Below are 18078 nucleotides of genomic sequence, written 5' to 3' on the forward strand. Positions count from 1 at the left end.
CTTCTCGAACACGTGCATTTTCGCTAAAACATGACTTCTTAAAACACTCCTGCATACAAGTAACGCAGGCTAAAAGTCAGTGCCTGAAACTGTTTATGCTGAAGTGTTCCAACTCTGAAGGTTTCAGCATAAATGTATGTGTTTGGTAAGTTCTGAGCATACGACTGGATAAAAAAGACTTGAGTTATACTGCACGAGGTGTGTGAGAGTTTGTAAACAAATATTTTGATCTAGTCTTGGCATTGTTAAACAATGGAGTGATTTGGATTCTCACTGGAGAGGCAGTTTTCTTAACGTAACACGGGCTGAGTAATTGTTGTACAAATGGTCATTTTTTTGGGCAAAGTACTCCTTCAACATACAGTCACAGCTAAGTGCACGTTCGGTACATAGTTCATTTATTCATTCCTTTGTGTCACAAACAAACAGTCCCTGAATTCAAGACAAATGGCTTTTTATAAACTTTGTGAAGTTTGTTTTGTGTCCTTTTTCTATAAAATACATACTGTACTGTAATATACTTTCAATCTAAAAACTGTAGAAAACCCTGGTCTGTTTTACGCTGTTGAACAACTGTATCGAAGGAAGCAGCTTTCAATCGGTCAGATCACTCACTCACTCACCTGCAATCTGAAGCCAGTGCGGGAAAAAGAGCGACAACATTCACAGAACTACAATGGGTTCATTAATTCCCCTCTTCAGGTCTCATTCACACACACACACACACACACACACACACACACACACACACACACACACACACACACACACAGTCAGTCAAACAGACACAGAGTCTAAGAGGAAATTCATTCAGTAAGTAAACCCAGGATCAGAGGACATTTGGGGCCAAGCTGTGCGTTTACAATTAAAGGTAAGCTACAGTTACTGTAGGGTGATGACCAGGACACTGCGGTGTGGGGGGGGGGGGGGCTCGTTACAGGATGTTTGGGACATTGGGGATGGACTTGTGTTGTAGCACTAAATTTAAATTGAAATGATCATCACGTTTGCTGTTGTTCGTGAGACTGAGTAACATAAAAACTAATGTTCTAGACAAGAGGAAAGCAACCTATGGAATAACAAGATACACTCCAATAACAATTAACTTACAAGACTAGAATCTGAACATTATAAACAGAGAGCAGCAAATGTGTCTTTGTCCTCATGTCAAAAAAAACAACAAAAAAACCAAATCTACCATGTGTCAAGCATGGTACGTTACTATGCAGTTAAGTTGTGGTACATTTACTGTACAACCTGCACTCCACGTCTCTGGAGAAGAGTCTGGTGTGTGTTCTGATACTCAAACTGGGCCAGCACTGTCTTTGTCTCCTAGTCACACTCGTCCGACAGACCGTGTGTGTGTGTGTGCGCGTACACAGTGCTCTTGTTTAGGGGCATCAACCATGGGACCATCTTCCTATATTGAGTGTCAGGTTGTCCATGGTGCCAATTACTGGTCAGTCTTAAATACAAACTGAACCCCTTACAGGGGTCCCTCAACACAAAAAGAAGAAAGGTAGAATTTTTATGGTCCGACAAAGGCAGTCACATTAGGCTGACGGAGAAAATGAGAAAATGCCCATGTCTTTTGCCTCCTCTTTCTCTCTGGGCCTGGCCCAGCCTCTGATACCTTTACAAATCATGTCAAACTAAAGCATAGGGACCCACTCCTCCATATTGGTCAGAAGAGATGCATGGTGGGAGTTGTTGAGGTTTCTGGCAGGGCTGGTTGAGAGCTGGGTTGATCGAGACCCAGGTCTCTCAAGTGTCCACCACAGGTCCGATAGGGTCCTGCTGAGGGGACGAGCTATCGGGGGCAGTGGGGTGAGGAGGGGAGTGGATGACCCCTGGGCCCGAGTTACAACTCACACAACCCTGTGAGACACAAAGATGCTTTAGACGTGTGTTCAGTCGAGCAGTGACATAAATATGTTTGTAGGGTGTGTGTGATTAAGACATACACACCTGTGTGTCTATCTCCTGTGGGATGGTGTGCTGTTGGATCCAGGGATGGACCTCAGCCAGCTCCTCTCTCTGCTCCTGGGTGAACCAGGGCTGGAGGGGCTGAAGCACCCGCAGTTTCTCCCTGTCCTCTGCCAACACCTCATTCTGGTCCCTGGAGGAGAGAAAAGACCAAATACAAGGACGATGAGTTAAACAACACCTTACACATACAGTATAAGAAAATACTTTTTTTTCCTTTTTCTTTTTAGTATTACATTTCTGACTTGGACAATGTCGTTACACAATCAAATCAGCAGAGGGCACCTTTAGAGCTACATTTCACCGTATCTTTTAGTAGCTACCCTCATGTGAGGACAACTCCAGTGAAAACTGTATTTGTCCAGAAAAATAAATCAGTTTGCTGTGTTAAAACCAGGTCTGAGAAGTAGCTTTGATGTTAACATAAAGTTCAAGGAAATGAAAGAGACTGAGTCATCAAACAACTGTCAGTCAGCCGTACGGTATCGCGCAATGTTATTAAGGGTGCTGTCACACTTGTAGTTGGGTTCATTTGGTCCTCACCAAGGGAACAAAAATGATACAATGTTGCATATAAGTTCTGGTTCAGTCCCTGTTCACATTTACTCCCCCCCCCCCTATTAATTTTACATTAACAAACAAGAACCAGACAGCACAGATCTTGCCAATTCTAAAAGACTAATGATAATCATGGGTTACATCGACGCACATTATAATATCATACACACTATTGTTTGCATTAGAGTCATGTCAAAGGAAGAGATTTAACAGTCTATGACTTCTTTGTGAAGACAAGGCATGGGCAAGATTTTGACATTTCATCAGGGAAATAACCTGTGCTGACGTGCGTACGTGTTACCACTACTACTAATGATTTGCATTAATAGACTACATGCAGGTCAATTATAGGATTGGTTCCTGAACAGAGTTCATGATCAGCAGATGTATTTATTAGAAGTTTAGCTTTTGAAATCATACAAAAATCACTTTTTACATTTATTATAAAATTCTGTGGCTGTTTTTTTTTTTTTTTTTAATGCTGATCATTTCCTGGTCCCAAAACCAGATGCTTCAAAGACCTTGACAGGGAACTGGAAAACATGAGTAAGGAATACATTTTACCAGAGCTGTTATTCAGCTTCTAAAGTCACCAAAAACTGAATTAACTGCTCAATTATGAAAACGAAAAATTAAACATGTACACATTACAGTGCATTTAAAAGAGGGTAAATATTATATTTTTGCCAAGGTTGGTTTCATTTAAAGTATTTATATTAAAAAAAAATTTAATCCAAAAACATACTGCAAAAAGGGGTATACCATCTTATAATCATTACATATAAATACAATATAATATGAGTATTGCTTTATAGTACATCTTCCCCCCATAAAATGGTGGATTTCACTGCAAATCACATTGATTCTCTGCTCAGGTTGAAATGTTTTTATGGCCACATGTCAGTGTGTAATGTCAACACAAATGTTTCTTTGTGTGTACCTGGTGTGGATCTGGTACGTCATCATGACATGCTCCGGCGTGTGCTGGATCATGCCCCACAGAGAGTTGTCCACCCGAGTGTCAAAGCTGTGTTGGTGCTCTGCCGGTGCCTCCTGGCTCTTACGGGCTTTGCGTGATGTGTCCGATGAATCATTGCTGGCAAAGTATTTGCTGCTGTTGCTGCTGCCTGTATGCGAGGAGGAGATCTGTATCAGTCATTTGGCCCTTTCAGAAAGCGAAACTGTTGCTCCTCTGTCTTACAGTGTCCTCAACTGCTTGAGAAGTGCTCAACTTCCTTTACTCATTTGCAATGTGTCATAAAATGCATTGAAATCAGTGTTCAGTGCAGGTTGTTTCAACTGTGAATGTTTGTCACAAATATTGTCAAAGGGGCAGTGCTTGTTTCTGTCTCTTATGTATGTGTGTGTGTTTTCTCTCTTACCAGTGTGTGAGGTGGAGGTTCCATTGGAGCCAGATCCAGAGCCAGATCCCAGGGAGCCTCCAGACTCCCCTGACCCAGACCCTGAGGCGTTGGAGCCAGTCCCTGACCTGGCATCCTCCTGCAGCAACAGGTCAAGCAGCTCACTGGATGTAGACTGAGCGTCATGGTTCCCAGACTCACTGGGGTTATCACCCTGATCAAGGCAAAGGTTTAACAGTTAGAAATTAGCCAAGCACTTATGCCTGTCTATCAAGGTATTCTGGATATGTATGACAGACTGACCTGGTTGGCATGTTGTTCATGGAGGCTCTCGGTGTGGTTGTGCCCGGTGCTGCTCTGCCCTTCGTTCGGCTTTGGTAGCTCCTCCTGCAGCAAGTTCAGCTGCAGCGGAGAACTCGATCGAGAGCTGGAGAATAAAGCTCGAGGCCCGGCTGCTTCCTCCTCTTCCCCGACAGAGGAGCTGGCTCTGGGTGAGCAGAGCAGAGAGCCCAAGCATGTCTGAGGGAGAGGGGCAGGCTGGGTTTGGAACTGGGGCTGAGGGAAGGGGACACCACCAGGAGCAAAGCCTGACATGGTGACGGGAGCCTGGGGAAGCATGGAAGGCGCAGGCGGTGGGTAACTGGACGGGTAACCTGGAGTGAATGTTGGGTAGTTGGGCAGGATGACAGCCATGACTGGAGTCATGTACGGGTTGATGCCCTGGACTGGAGCCATGGGTTGCAGGTTGGGAAAGTTCTGCAGAGTATGAAAGGGCTCCATTTGGATTGGCTGCATGCCCAGCAGGCTCTGAGCAGGCTGCATGATGTTGAAACTGTAGCTGAGCTGGCTTTGGTCAGGAGGCTGTGGCACCATGGGGGTTGGTTCAGGCACCTGTTGTGGTCTGGGCTCAGGACCAGGCTGCGTCGCCATCATGGGGAAGAATGGCGCCTGGAGTGGGGACGTTTGGTTGAAGGGCACCCCCATTTGGGGCTGTGAGGACTCTGAGGAGGGCCATGAGGAGTCTGGGACACGGCGAGAAGGGCCAGCGGGGGAGGCGTAGCTGTCTGAAGAACCCTGCGGTTTGGGGCGCTTGTATCTGGGCTTTCCTCTCCTAGAGCGGTTCAGTCCACCAGCGCTCACCGGACGTAGGTAATCTCCTGCAGTGAGACGGACAGAGGTTGCAGAATAAGTTTGATCTAAGGTGGCTGAAGTTATGGACAGGACTGAGACATATGTGACAAAGTGGAGAGATGACTGGAGTGCATCGCTGATATGGACAGATTTTGCAGTAAATCACACACACACACACACACACACACACACACACATATATATAAATAAGGTGTCCTGTTAAAAATCATATAAATATTCTTCAGTAAAAACACACCTGGGTGGTGGGAGTGAGCCATTGAGCTGTTGTCCAGCTGCAGATATGAGCTGTAGGGACTCTGGAGGATCCGATGGCGGAATCGATCCACATACTCTTGCTCCTCCTTCTGGGTGTGGGCTGACAGCACCTCTTTAGTGAGGCCTACAAACCGTGGTTCCTCTGTGGCAGGACTTGGGGCTGGACGGACAGAGGTCGGAGCAGCATCAGCGGGCTCACTGCCCATCGGGGCGTCCTCCAGTGCCGTGGCCTCTGTGGGAGAACATTAGGGGAAAAACATGTTCAACAGACAGTTAACAGGCATTGATTATAATGTAAGATCTACAGAGCAGTTGCAAAAGAGCCTCTGAGTGACAACAATGTTCTGACGCGCACATGTAAGTGTATTTTTACCTGATTCAGGCTGTGGCACATGGACGATAGTGCTGCTGTACGAACACTGGCTGGTGACGGAGACCACGCTCATGGCCTTAGTGGACATTGTCATGTCTGTCAGAGGCGCTCCAACAACTGCTGCGGCCGTAGGGGCCACTGATGCTGCACTGTCCAACACCACTGCAAAGTGAGGAGAAACAAGTGTGACAGTTAATGATGCTTTTGCAGAAAAAATAATAGACGATTACCCAAATTTTAAGCGAGTAGTAAACTGTGTGGTGTAGGTGGTGTGTTTATACCATCGGAGCTGGCCTGAGCTACGTCGGTGGCTTCAGCTGGCTTGTCATCCTCTGAGGTAGAGGATGAGGATGAGGAGGTGTCCAGGGAATGAGAGTCACTCCTCCGCTTGAGGGCGGGGCCTGTACAGCTCTCCAAATATCTGGAAAGCAGAAAACACACAGTTAAGAGTGCGATTGGAATTGGGAGCTTTTTTGATGCTTTATTTTGTTTTTTTATTACTACTGTGTTTTTCATGTGAATGGGCATGTGACATGTATTTCCGACTGTGATAATATGGATAGAGCTCAGTTTGAAATGGTGCTAAAATGCTCGGAATGCTCGGAGATTGTTTTAAAATGAAGACCTACGAGTGTAGATGTGGACTCAGAGCGCTAAAGCAACCACCACACACCTGATGATGTTGTCCACACAGTTGATCTGCTGATAGGAGGGAATATGCGTTTGCTTCCTGCCTTCTTCTCGATCTCTGACCTCAGGGTTGGTGACTACAGGCGGCAGACGTGCTGGGAGAATAGAGGGTTATTTTAGCCAACATCTAAACATTTGCACATTTTGATGTTGTATATTTTCTATGTTTTGCATTCGTACTTGGAGCTGCATTACCTGTAGCTGGTTTGCCAAGAAGAGAAATTTTGTGGTTGGAGCCCAGATAAGCCTGCTGGCCCCAGCTCTTGACTCTATTAACATCAGCACAGATCTGCTGCAAAGTCATCTACAATAAAACACATATATTTTATTAGCATGATTATCCTTGGCAGCAGGTATAACACTGACTTCCTGGCTTGTGTTGTCACTGTGGTGTCTCACCGGTTCCCGGTGTGAGTCCTCCCACAGGTTTCCGTTGCTGTCACTTGAAGAAGCTACACTGATGTAGTGCTCATGAGAGCCATTACTTCCCAAACTGCCGTAACCACTGGAACCATTGTTATGGACCGGCTGTGGAGAAGAAACACAAGGAAATGCTGGAGAAACTCTGACACACAGACAGAAAGATAAAGTAAAAGCCATGTGTGTGTAGGGAGAGGCGTACTTGCACCTGTTTAATTTTGTGTTTAAATGCCTCTCATGCTAATGTCATTTTAAGTGATTTTGTTTGTACCAGGTGTGTGTTTGTATTAGTTAATGTGTACATCTATAGACATGTAGATCACTATCAAATATACAGTTGGGTGATAAAACATGTTATGAAATTCATTGTTCATTATCAAATGATACATTTTGATACGTATTTAAATTATATTTAGTTTTTGAGGGCTGAAATAATGACCTGCAGGAAAAGCTTATAGATTTTTGCTTGCAGATCTTTAATCTCCTCAAAGGTGACTGGGACATCCTCCTTCGTCGGTGCAGCGAAAACATCCTCATTCAGTGAACTCCTGGCGGCAAAAGAGGACAACAGAGTGATGTCACCTTTATCCTGACATCATTTCATTTAATAACTCTCTTAGCAACAACAACAAAGCTGATGCAGCACTTTCCCATAAAGCAGGTGGATTACAGGACGGACTGTGCAAATTTAATCCTCCACCTGAGCGCACAGAAAGCACGGAGGCTGTATTTGTGAATTAAATGCTTTAAAGTTGTTTAATGTTATGCTGTTGCTACTTACGTCCTGACTTTATGCCGTCCGATGATGAAGGCCACCTTGCGGCTCCAAGGGTTGATGAAGCTGGACCAGCTGGTGTCCAAGGTGATGTGGTCTCCATTCTGACAACGCATGCGCATCGGAGAGTGCTCAAATGGAGACTGGCCCGCATACTTCAACACTACACACATCATGAAGAGTTTGAGAGGAAAAAATAACAAGACAGGGATGAAGATGTGGCAGACTGCGTCACCGATTGGTCACTATGAGCAACACTGTGAGTGGATCCCAATATGGGGAGCAACTAAGTATTTATGTTACTGATTAACTTACCGATTGTTTTACTATGATTAGTGTCAAACTCAATGACAAATTGTCATCTCAGCAAACTAACAGGGTCTATTTTTTGAACGTCCTCCTTTATCACGTACCTTTCCGGTGCATAGACAGCATGAGGAGACGGTCGTCCGGGTGAATGAAAGTCAACAATGACGTGCCGATCAGATCCTGGGGAAGGTATCCTAGCAGTGGCACAGCCCTGTGGATTATGTCCATCAAATTAGCCTCATCAATACACTGCATTTTCAAACTTCAACGTTAACTCTGATTGTGTGTGTGTGTGTGTGTGTGTGTGTCTGACCTGTCATCCACTTCCAGGAACACGCAGCCGGGTGAATGAGTTGTGGTGAAGATGCGCTTGTCCATGGGGATCCGAGGAGCTGCATGAGCGAATAAGACCAATGAGATACGTGTTTAAAAGGTCAGCGTTAGGGCTTTTGAATAATACTTGAGCTCCTCCTTGTGGACCAATAAAATAGGTCAGTAGGTTCATTTGCCACCATGTAGCATTAAGTAGCAAATAACGTCTCAGCCAATTAGGGAACGACGCCAATGATGGCTGTATTCAGTTTCCAGCTTCGACAGTAAATTTTTACTTTCTGTTCAGTGTTATGTAGTTTCATATAGTTGGAATAATGGTAAATTGCATACTGAGCATGATCATAAATGCATATTATTCCTACTTTAATATGCTGCAGAAACCACACATCATTTCACAGTCTAATACAGAGTGGTTTGCATACTATGTTCTGTATGTGGTGGTAAATAAAGCACCATTTAAGGACATCTTCTTCTTCAGTCTTTATGGGACTATCTGTGGTGAGTGCAAATGCATTTAAAAAAACTAAACCTAAGGATTCTTTAGACATATGAGGCCCTTAAGCTTGGGTTCACGCAACAAACACTTTCACCATCACAATGTGTCAAAGGGACTTTTCTCAGAAACAAGAGATATTCTCAATAAGAAAAAAATGAAGTAAATAAACAACTTGTTAACTTTTCATTGGTAAAGGCTGTTTGGGTTTTGTGCAGTTTGTGGTGCTAATAATCTTACCCTCATATCCAGAGATGATGCGTTCAGCCAGCGCCAGGCAACATGGCTCCTCCTCTTCCTCAATGCTTCCTGTTCCCTGCACCGTCAGCAGGTAGGGTGTTACCCGAAACGGGTTGTAACGCATCTCACCCTCACGGTCCTTCCCACCCCTAAAACATGAATTTAAATTGTAATGTCTACCGTGATTTATGAAGTAAACATAAGACATTTCTACTACTAAACACTGACAAAATTATACGGCCATTACATGGATCCAGACTACAGCCACACCTCCATCTTTAATGAACAAAACAAATTGCTTAAAACAATTTGTGCTAACTTGTTCTCTCTTTAGCTGCATAAGTCACAAAGTCCTCTGGGGTTGGCAGGATGTATGAGGAGATTTTGAAAGTGACTTTCAGCTGTGCTTCACTGCAATCTAGAGGTAAAGATGGGTGCTTGTGGCTCATAATTTTCCGAAAGAGTTGGGTCTTGAAGAGGATGCATTTTCACAGTATTTGTTAGTGCTGCTAAATCATATCAGTTCAAACGCTGAATACCTTCTTACCTTACCTGAGTTTCAAAATTGACTGTTCCAAAACAATCTGTGATTCAGTTTCTCAACATAACCATTTCTTCCCCACTGAATTTCCATTACTGTGAAATCACAGATTTATGGGAGGCCCTTTTAAAGGAAAGATGAGAAAAGATGAGAACAGAAGTAAGATACTGACCTGATTCTGCAGAAGAAAGACTTGACCTGAGCACAGTCAAACAGAACCCCCGCTGCAGAGACAAATGGAGAAAAATGTGTTATCTGCCAGTCTTTTTCATTCTCTCAGTAATCTCCAATGATTCACAATTATTACAAAAAATATGACAATATCATTTGAAAACACAGTTATAAAATCAAATATACAGTTATTTTGAATACAACCTGAGAATTCTAATATATAACTAACTTATTTACTTGTAAACCTGACCAAAATACATTTAAACTAATGTATTGGCTGTTTTGTATTGTGTTGTCAGTATTTTTTTTCTTTATGCAATTATTCATGAGTAAGTCACAGCTGCTGAATCTCACCGTACATTTTTCTGACATGAGTTTATGCTGAAACAAAAAAAAAAAAGTTTTTCTGTGAAAACACCATGCCCTAGGAAAACAATGAACCTACGCTATAACTGAATAACCACTAATACAAACTAAACAAACTGTAATAAATAACAATAACAAACCAAAAACTTCAGTTATCTAATACATGCCAAAATAACACTGAAATTAAACCAAAACCTAATAAAGTTGAATAAATGTGGTCCAAACACACCTGTATGAGAGTTGCTCCAGGGGGGCAGATGCGGCTGAGCCGTGTGCGAATAGAAGACATTAACGTCTTGGTGGTAGAGCAGCTCCACAAACTTGGCCGACTCCAGGAACTTCCTCTTGCAGCACAGGATGCTGGGAGCCTGCTCCGACGCATACAGCACGCGTCCGCTCGACAGGGAGAAAACCACCACAAAGGAGTCCTACACACAGACACAGAGACGTACGCACGCACACGTGGAAACACGCACACAAGCGAGCCAAGTCACAGACACACGCAAAGGCAGTAAACACACATACACTCACACACATGCCCTGGCGTGAGGCAAAAATAATCGTGCACATGGGTATGTAAGCATACGTATGTGTGTGAGAGTGTGTTTATACCGTGTTTTTAAGTGTGTGTTCAGATGTGACTCTCTCCAACTCCTCCAGGGTGCAAACAGTAGCATCTCTCCTCTCATCCTGGCCATTTCGCATCAGCAGTTTGTAGTATTCGCTGTTGGCTGCAGAGGAAAACACAAACACATGCTGTCTGAAACAAGACCAACTGATATCAAGCTTTTTGGAGAAAACAAGCACTAGTCTGATTTCAAAGAAAAAAAAAACAAAACATTTTCAAAGTGTTACTGAGTTTACCTTGCACTTGTTTGACACAGTTGAGTGCGTATTGTAAGGCCTCCACAGTGCTGGCTTTGCTGCGACTGCGTTTGTCTGATGGAATCCTCTTCTTCATCTCAGCCACTGTGACCATCACCTCTCTGTGGGCCTGCCCTCTGCTACCATTGGTGTTCTCACTGCTACACACATTCAGAGAGGTTAACTTGACTGTGATTTAAAAGAACTGAAAGTTGAAGCAGAACACAAGTCCTCTGGGAGTTTGTTCCAGATATGTGTTGCATAAAGACTGAATGCTTATTCTTTATTACAGGTTTTGACTCTGGGGACAGGAAGCAGACCTGTACTCTACGCTCTAAGAGGTCTGGACTCTTTTGCATATACACAGAATATAAAGCCACCACTTCTTCATAAACAAACACAGTTCTTTTACAAACGGCAAATTGTAAAATTTGCCGTTTGTAAATATTCATCACAGTTACAGAGAAACTTTGACCATCCCTTTTTGCTGTAGACATGTTTTTTCCCTGTGTAACTAGCAAAATTGTGGTGGGGCTGACTTATGTTTCTGTAAGTGATCTGGCCAAACTGGAGACTTGTTTATAACCTGTATGACCAGCTGCCTGAGTGTGTGTCTTACTCCAATGGAGAATCAGCTATTTCTTCGGTGAGTACAATGTTACAATGAATAGAACTTAAAGCCAGAGCTACAAAAATAAAACCTAAGTTGTACGGCTGCATGATATGAGGAAAATATGCTATAATGCTGCTGAATATCACAATAACAATGTTGCCCGATGCCTGCCGTGCTAATGGGCACCAGTTCCCCTCAGGCCCCCACAAAGCACGCAGAACTTTGGAGCCAATTTTCGTAAGTGGCCAAACAGTGGAATTTCACAGTCATTTGATGCTATGGGGCCCAAAAAGACTTTTTCCAATAGACTTACATGGCAAAGGAGAAGTCTATAAACCAGTGGATACATTTTTGTAAGCATAACAGCTCCAGCAAAAAGACTAATCTCACTATCCATTCAGTTCAATAACATTTGGAAAGTCAAGAAGAGCCAACGATTGAATCATTTTACCCCCATTCAAATTTATAGCGCTAAACTGGAAGTAGCTATCTTGGACAGCGTCAGTCTCTGGTCCGCCTGCTCTATGGGGGTTACACAAAACACTGAATCCAGTTCTCTTTATAAATCCATTAGCCACACTTGACACAAATTCCTCCTTCAAGCACGCAGAACAGTATGGCAACACTAATGCAAAAAACCTTTACTTGCATGCGTGCAGATTCTGACCTATCGCATGATGCCTAACAGTGAGGGCTCTGTCTGATTGGTCAGAAAGTTAACAGCATGGTGTGTATCAGACAAAATGGCACCTACATACACAATGTAATTTAATACATTATTACTAGATTCAAAGTGCAATATTGCAGTCTTTTGTAATGTGTTTATCCTGCAAACTGACAAACAATAAAACAAAGAAACAAACAAAACAATATTGTGCCGCTCAACTAGGTTGAAAAAGACTGTAATTTTGCAACCAAAAGGTGCAAAAGGTGTCAACATTATGACAGAAATGCATGCTGATATTCAGTGATGCAAGCCACTGCTTTGGTGTGCTGTGCTGCATTTTAAAACTTGTTTTGCAGCACCTTATGTCACTGTGGTACTATGTGAGTATACGTCAACCAGTTAGGACACATCCGATCAGGCAAATACCTCTTAGTTGAAGCTGAGGTGGATCCTGTGACGCTGCCAGGGCTGTGATTGGCCGAAGAGGAAAGGTCATGCGATCCGCTAGTCATCTCCTCATCTTCCTGCCCCACATCCCCACCTGAAGCTCCGCTCTCTTCCCCCCTGAGGCGATTTGACTGTGCCCCTCCGTCCTGCTGTTCTGACGTCACCCTCGACTCCACTCCTCCTCCTCCTCCTCTTCCTCCGCTGGACAGTGCTGCAGGCTCCTCCCCATCAGGACCACTGTCACCTCCAGGCATCTCCATGCTTTGGTCACACATCAATAATAATTTGTCCAGTCACAGTGGTCAGTAAGAGTCTTTATGTGCTCAAGAAGAGGAATGGGTTCCATGTGGTGACAATAAATTAATGTTCATTCAATTAGTGCCTAAAGTAAGATGTGAGGATCTGCCTTGACCACTGTAAAATAAAGGAAATAAAGAGAGATGATAAGAAACAGTGTCAGAACAAACATTTGCAGGACTGAATTAAAAACATAGTCGAAAACAACTATTTGACTGAAAACTGTGACTGAAAAACCATCCATTTGAGAGATGTGCGGCTGCATTATAAGATATTATTTTAAAAATTGTGTATTAATATAAAATAATAATAATGCGAAGAAGAAACCAAATACCTCAATATCAGTATAGTTCATATATATTGTAGGGTTCACTTTATCTGCTTTAAAAAATATTTCCCCAGTGATATTTCTTATAAATAATTACTAGTAATGTGGATAGAATACCATGGGTAAAGGCAAATAACAACAACTACAACAGTCTAGTAAGTGAACAACCATTGCTTCACTTTACTGTATTGGAGCCTTTAAAACCAAGAAAAGACAACACTTGTGAAATTACAATATCAAAACTCTAGGAAGATATCTTGCCTCATATCACAATATACATATAGTATCAATTTTCCAGCCATAGTAACAATACATGTTTTCGTCCCAAACTGTTAAGTATGCTACCTCCTTGGTTTGGTACGCACTATGATCCAATCAATTACTATCAAAATAGTCTATGCCTACTATTTTCACGTGCAGAACGAAAATTGTGGTGCAGAACTTTTACCCCACAAGTTCTGGTAGAGCTATAGCATGCTAGTCATCTGTGCCTGGGTAGCCGGGTCAGTAAATTTCAATGATTTGTATCAAACGTGTGTATTTTAGCCAGTCCAGTGTGCCTACCTTTTATGAATGAATGGAAACTGCAGTTCAGGGAATAACAACAAGTCAGAGTTTTACAATTGAGCAATACTCAAATATGGTTTTTTTCTTTCTCATTTGCAATATTTTAGTATTGAGTGTCTAAACTGTCACAGTAAGAATTATGGCCACTGAACCACTGTTGCTTACATTTTTAAAAAACTTATTTCTGTATTTATTTATTTAGTTTTACCCCCACTGATGGAGACACATCAAACTGTGACCCCAGAACTGAGTTTCACACAAAACCATGTATTTTGTGTGCTGTTACACTCCTACTGGGGAGGTAATGACAAAGTCACTAAACCTGCAGAGGAACCAGCTCCAGCCCCTGCAGACACATTGTACTTGTTTTGTCCTAGCAGACAGAAAAATGTTACATACACCTTTAAAAGTGATGCATGTTGATCCTTTTGTTAAAAGGCTGAACAGATGTTTTTGTAGCTGTGAGAAATGACGCTGATGATTGCTGCATTCCTTTTAGGTGCACTCTGCAGAGCCATCACTCATGACAAAATTAGATGCACCTGTGCATTTTCTGATATGACTTGTCAAAACATCTGCCATTGAAAATACCTCGGCAGGAAAAAACCAAAGCAAATTAAAATGCCAAAAACGAAGGCCAAATATCATGTGACAAAAGCTCCAAATGTAAAAGCCAAAAACATATGATCAAATAATAAACAAGTAAAATCTTTCGTGCAATAAGACTGTGTTTTTCATTTCTCAAATGTGAACAAACACAATCTGCCTCATTATTCAATACAATTACACTATCAGACTGTCAAACTGACTCACTGCTTTGTGACTCATCTACGATTCACACATATGGGCACATTCCATCCATCAATACTGCCAACAACAGGTACAACTTTTCCAGAAGCCAGCCTTAACACACCACCAATAACACAACAATCACGTGATACTCTCCAGCATAATAGTTGAGAATTTTTCCTCCATTTTTCCTCCAAATCACCTGCACTTCAAATCCCCTGTAGACACTCAGAAGTGACAAATCTTACTTACTTTTTTTTTTTTTTTTTTTTTACAGATACAGTAACACATCCCACATTGGTTTATATTTCAAAATAGTTTTTTTTTCTGTGGTGTTTTTTTTACTAAAATCATACAAAATATTACAAAGTAAACAAATGTACGCATTTGCCTTCTCCACTCAACTGCCTCTTGCCAGCCCTTTTAGGGATTGTATCAGTTATTAAAAAATAAACAAAAACTGCAGCTATTACCATATACACACTGCAGTGAGACAAGATAGGTGCAACACAGACAAAGAGGAAGACACACTGAGAGATAACGGGAGCCAGTGAAAATATCCTGCGTCGTTCAACAGGTCGTCACTGCAGGATTACATAACCAGCTTGCTCAATTCAGAGCGTATAAGCCATACTCCCATTACTTGAGACATTAATGTATATCGGGGTGTGTGTGTGTGTGTGTGTGTGTGTGCGTGTACAATGCAGAGACGCAATCCTGTGACAACTGTGGTGTTGGGACAATGCTCTGGCCTTGCCTTAATTTTACAGCACAAAAACAAACCTGATAAGGCCACGGTCAAGGTGCAGAGGCAGGTTAGTAATTTGTGCTGTTATCCCTTCGAGGGGAAAAACTGTGAGTTTAAATTCTTGTTTAAAGCACACTCCAACCATGTAAACAAAAGTTAAGTCATATCACTGAAATCTGTGTTTGGAACACACTATCACTCCAACTGATTGACCAGACATTTACTATAGTGATTATGAAAATTAAAATGGTAAAATAAATAGTTAAAACATACAAATATATAGTTATTTATACACTGTCAATTATTTGTTCGCATCAGTAATGTTTGTAGACATGGAGGTAATATTCATTAATTATTAAAAGTTGAGAGCCTGCAAGTTGAGTTAAACTGTTGAATGGCATATATGCAGTTACATTTATATGGCCAAAAAATAAAATAAAATAAATGAAAGCCAGAAGTAAAACAAAAAATAAAACTCTGAGCAGAGCAGGGCCACACTTTATCCTGACCGTAAGAGTACAACTTTGACTATTTTTTTTGTGTGTGTGGGGGGGGGCACTTGAGGTCAAATGGGAGTTTGCAACATCTACTACTACAACAGTGAAATTCCAGGTCAAAGAGCCATCAGCCATTGTTTCCCCTAAATGTCCTTTGTCTGTCAGAAAAAAATCTAAAATCTTTGTTTAATAGCTTCTTCTCTATTATACTGTCAAGCTTAAGTTTATACAGTTGCAACAACATAAGTGAGATGAAATGCAATACAGGAGTATTAACGAGTTTCTCAGACACACTCAAGCCATCATCTTGATTTGATCTGTGGTTGGATGAAACTCAGCTGAGCCTCACTTGCATGTAAAAACACCCACCCAATATCCCTTCAAATACGGAAGTAAAAGCCTTGCAGGATATACATGCCCAGGCCAACATTTGATTATGAGATCACAGTATTATATAATGGCATTCACAGTCTGGCTAAGTGTAAATGTGGTCTATCTACACCTTAATTTTAACATTTATTTTATAAGGAAAAACACCTTACTGGGGTGAAAATGGGTGACTGACTTCTGACAACAGGTTAAATATTTATGAGTTGACGTACATGCAGACAGAAGTAGTATAGTGATCCTGTAAGTGCACCTATATATAGGTCATCTCAAAAAACAAGAATACCACTACAGTTATGTAAACACACACAATTACAACTGACAGGAGAGATTTAAAGCCCCCATTGATACCTGTTTCACATGCTTCCATCCGCAAGAAAAAGAAAAGCTTTTCAGACTTCAACAGCAATCCCACGACCTGCTCCCACTCAAAACAAACCTGACACTCATTAGACGGTTCACTACCCCCTCCCAGTATGAACCCAGTAACCTCAGTAAACCCAGTAACCACTACGAGCGTTACATCTTAGGCTTGGGGAATACCCCAGCAAAAACTGCTCAACCAGCACGACAGCAAATATGACATTAAAATGTAATTATTGTGTATACTGCCACAAATGTGTCCAGTTATAATGGAATTTTGTGATAAACTGTAGTATAAATGTAGACTACAAACATGAGTATATGCTGATACTAACACGGCAGTGAGCGAGCTTAATGGTAACCGTGTAACGTGATCTGATAGCTAGCAAGAGTGTGTTAGCTAATATGATAACTGCAGTTGTTATTCATGCAGTGACAGAGTAACATTACATATTGTTTGTTTCTAACTCGCTGAGCGCCTCTGCAGCCCCCTGTGTGGCAGACATGTTATTTTGCAAACGGTTACATATTAGCGATACACACAGCTGACCACCGCTTACAGCCATACTCTGGAGACGTGAAGCATACTAGAACTACACAAAACACACTCACAGCGGTATACTAGGACTAATTAATTCAAGACGAGATCATTTATTTTGTTTACATCCTCTGTTCTCTGTAGTTAGTGTCGTGGGCGAGGTGGCTAACGTTAGCTTAGCCTGTTTAGCCAACTCGCTAGTGACACCTCAAATCTTCTGTGTTCTGATAAAATATTTACCTTTTCGACTCCAGGTGTGTCTCCGCTTCAGTATCCGAGAAATAGCATTCTGTCGAATTGATCACCGGGCAATATTAACAGTATTTGTTTCTTTAATTGTGTCTCAAGCGGTCACGAAGCTTAACCGTCATCAATTCCGAGGCGCTTGACACATTTGTGCAACGTGAAGCGGCCGCGATGTAACCCCGCCCAATCCGCGATGATTGGATAGACGAATATTGCATCTGCCCTGTGATTGGACGTAGCACAGGGCAGTGGGCGTGTCTAACGCCGGTCTGTCATGGCTTGCTGGTAGTTCACGTGGATCTCCATGTTACACAACAGAGAGACAACAAGTCCCGCTGTCGGCTGTGCAAGCACTACGAGCCCGCTGCATCCACCCCTCTACTACTGAATGAATGGATATGTCCGTTACATGGTCTCGCTGATGCACGTCATGTGTCTTGATGAATTTGACAAGAAATGATCACTTTTTATTATTTTTTTAGCTTATTTGAATTGTTGTCAGTCCTCTGACATATTAACAATATGTTTTTGTTAAGTCACGTGGAAATAATTACAAGGAATTACAAAGAATTTGTGATTGATATGATTGTGCTCCTCACTGTGAATATGTGCCAGACAGCCTTGGCCTGTGATTGTTAATATCTTTGGATTTTGGTAAACTGGTCAGACTGACACCAAATTTATAATGCCAACTAGGGTGCTAA

At 42.1% G+C, this 18078-nt stretch overlaps 1 protein-coding gene across 2 annotated transcripts; it reads right to left on the reverse strand.

Moving 5' to 3' along the window:
- Positions 1 to 946: 946 nt before the first annotated feature.
- per3 (period circadian clock 3) lies at positions 947 to 17521 on the reverse strand. 2 transcript variants are annotated; one of them, XM_042500964.1, is made up of 22 exons: positions 17369 to 17521; positions 12594 to 13028; positions 10888 to 11045; positions 10636 to 10754; positions 10253 to 10451; positions 9659 to 9710; positions 8946 to 9094; positions 8193 to 8271; positions 7984 to 8090; positions 7577 to 7733; positions 7235 to 7343; positions 6775 to 6903; positions 6571 to 6679; positions 6359 to 6470; positions 5967 to 6106; positions 5686 to 5847; positions 5293 to 5544; positions 4209 to 5062; positions 3927 to 4119; positions 3485 to 3671; positions 1969 to 2119; positions 947 to 1878 (listed from the first exon to the last, which is right to left on the reverse strand). In XM_042500964.1, the coding sequence occupies exons 2-22, from the start codon at positions 12887 to 12889 to the stop codon at positions 1765 to 1767; spliced, it is 3828 nt and encodes a 1275-aa protein (XP_042356898.1). In that variant the 5' UTR covers positions 12890 to 13028; positions 17369 to 17521; the 3' UTR covers positions 947 to 1764. The 2 variants fall into 2 exon arrangements, with proteins under 2 accessions (XP_042356898.1, XP_042356890.1); XM_042500956.1 differs by having other exon boundaries at positions 10888 to 11048.
- Between the last annotated feature and the right edge of the window lie 557 nt (positions 17522 to 18078).

The sequence above is a fragment of the Plectropomus leopardus genome, chromosome 2 (genome assembly GCF_008729295.1).
Source record: "Plectropomus leopardus isolate mb chromosome 2, YSFRI_Pleo_2.0, whole genome shotgun sequence".
Lineage (NCBI taxonomy): Eukaryota > Metazoa > Chordata > Actinopteri > Perciformes > Serranidae > Plectropomus > Plectropomus leopardus.

What these genes read in the sequence shown, in the direction of transcription:
- per3 (XM_042500956.1), bottom strand. Translation starts at nt 12,889, where the DNA reads ATGTGTGACCAAAGCATGGAGATGCCTGGAGGTGACAGTGGTCCTGAT. An exon ending in TCTTTCTTCTGCAGAATCAG is followed by an intron (nt 9,095 to 9,658) that starts GTCAGTATCTTA and finishes TTCATGTTTTAG; the next exon opens with GGGTGGGAAGGACCGTGAGG. An exon ending in TCTTGGCAAACCAGCTACAG is followed by an intron (nt 6,471 to 6,570) that starts GTAATGCAGCTC and finishes CTATTCTCCCAG; the next exon opens with CACGTCTGCCGCCTGTAGTC.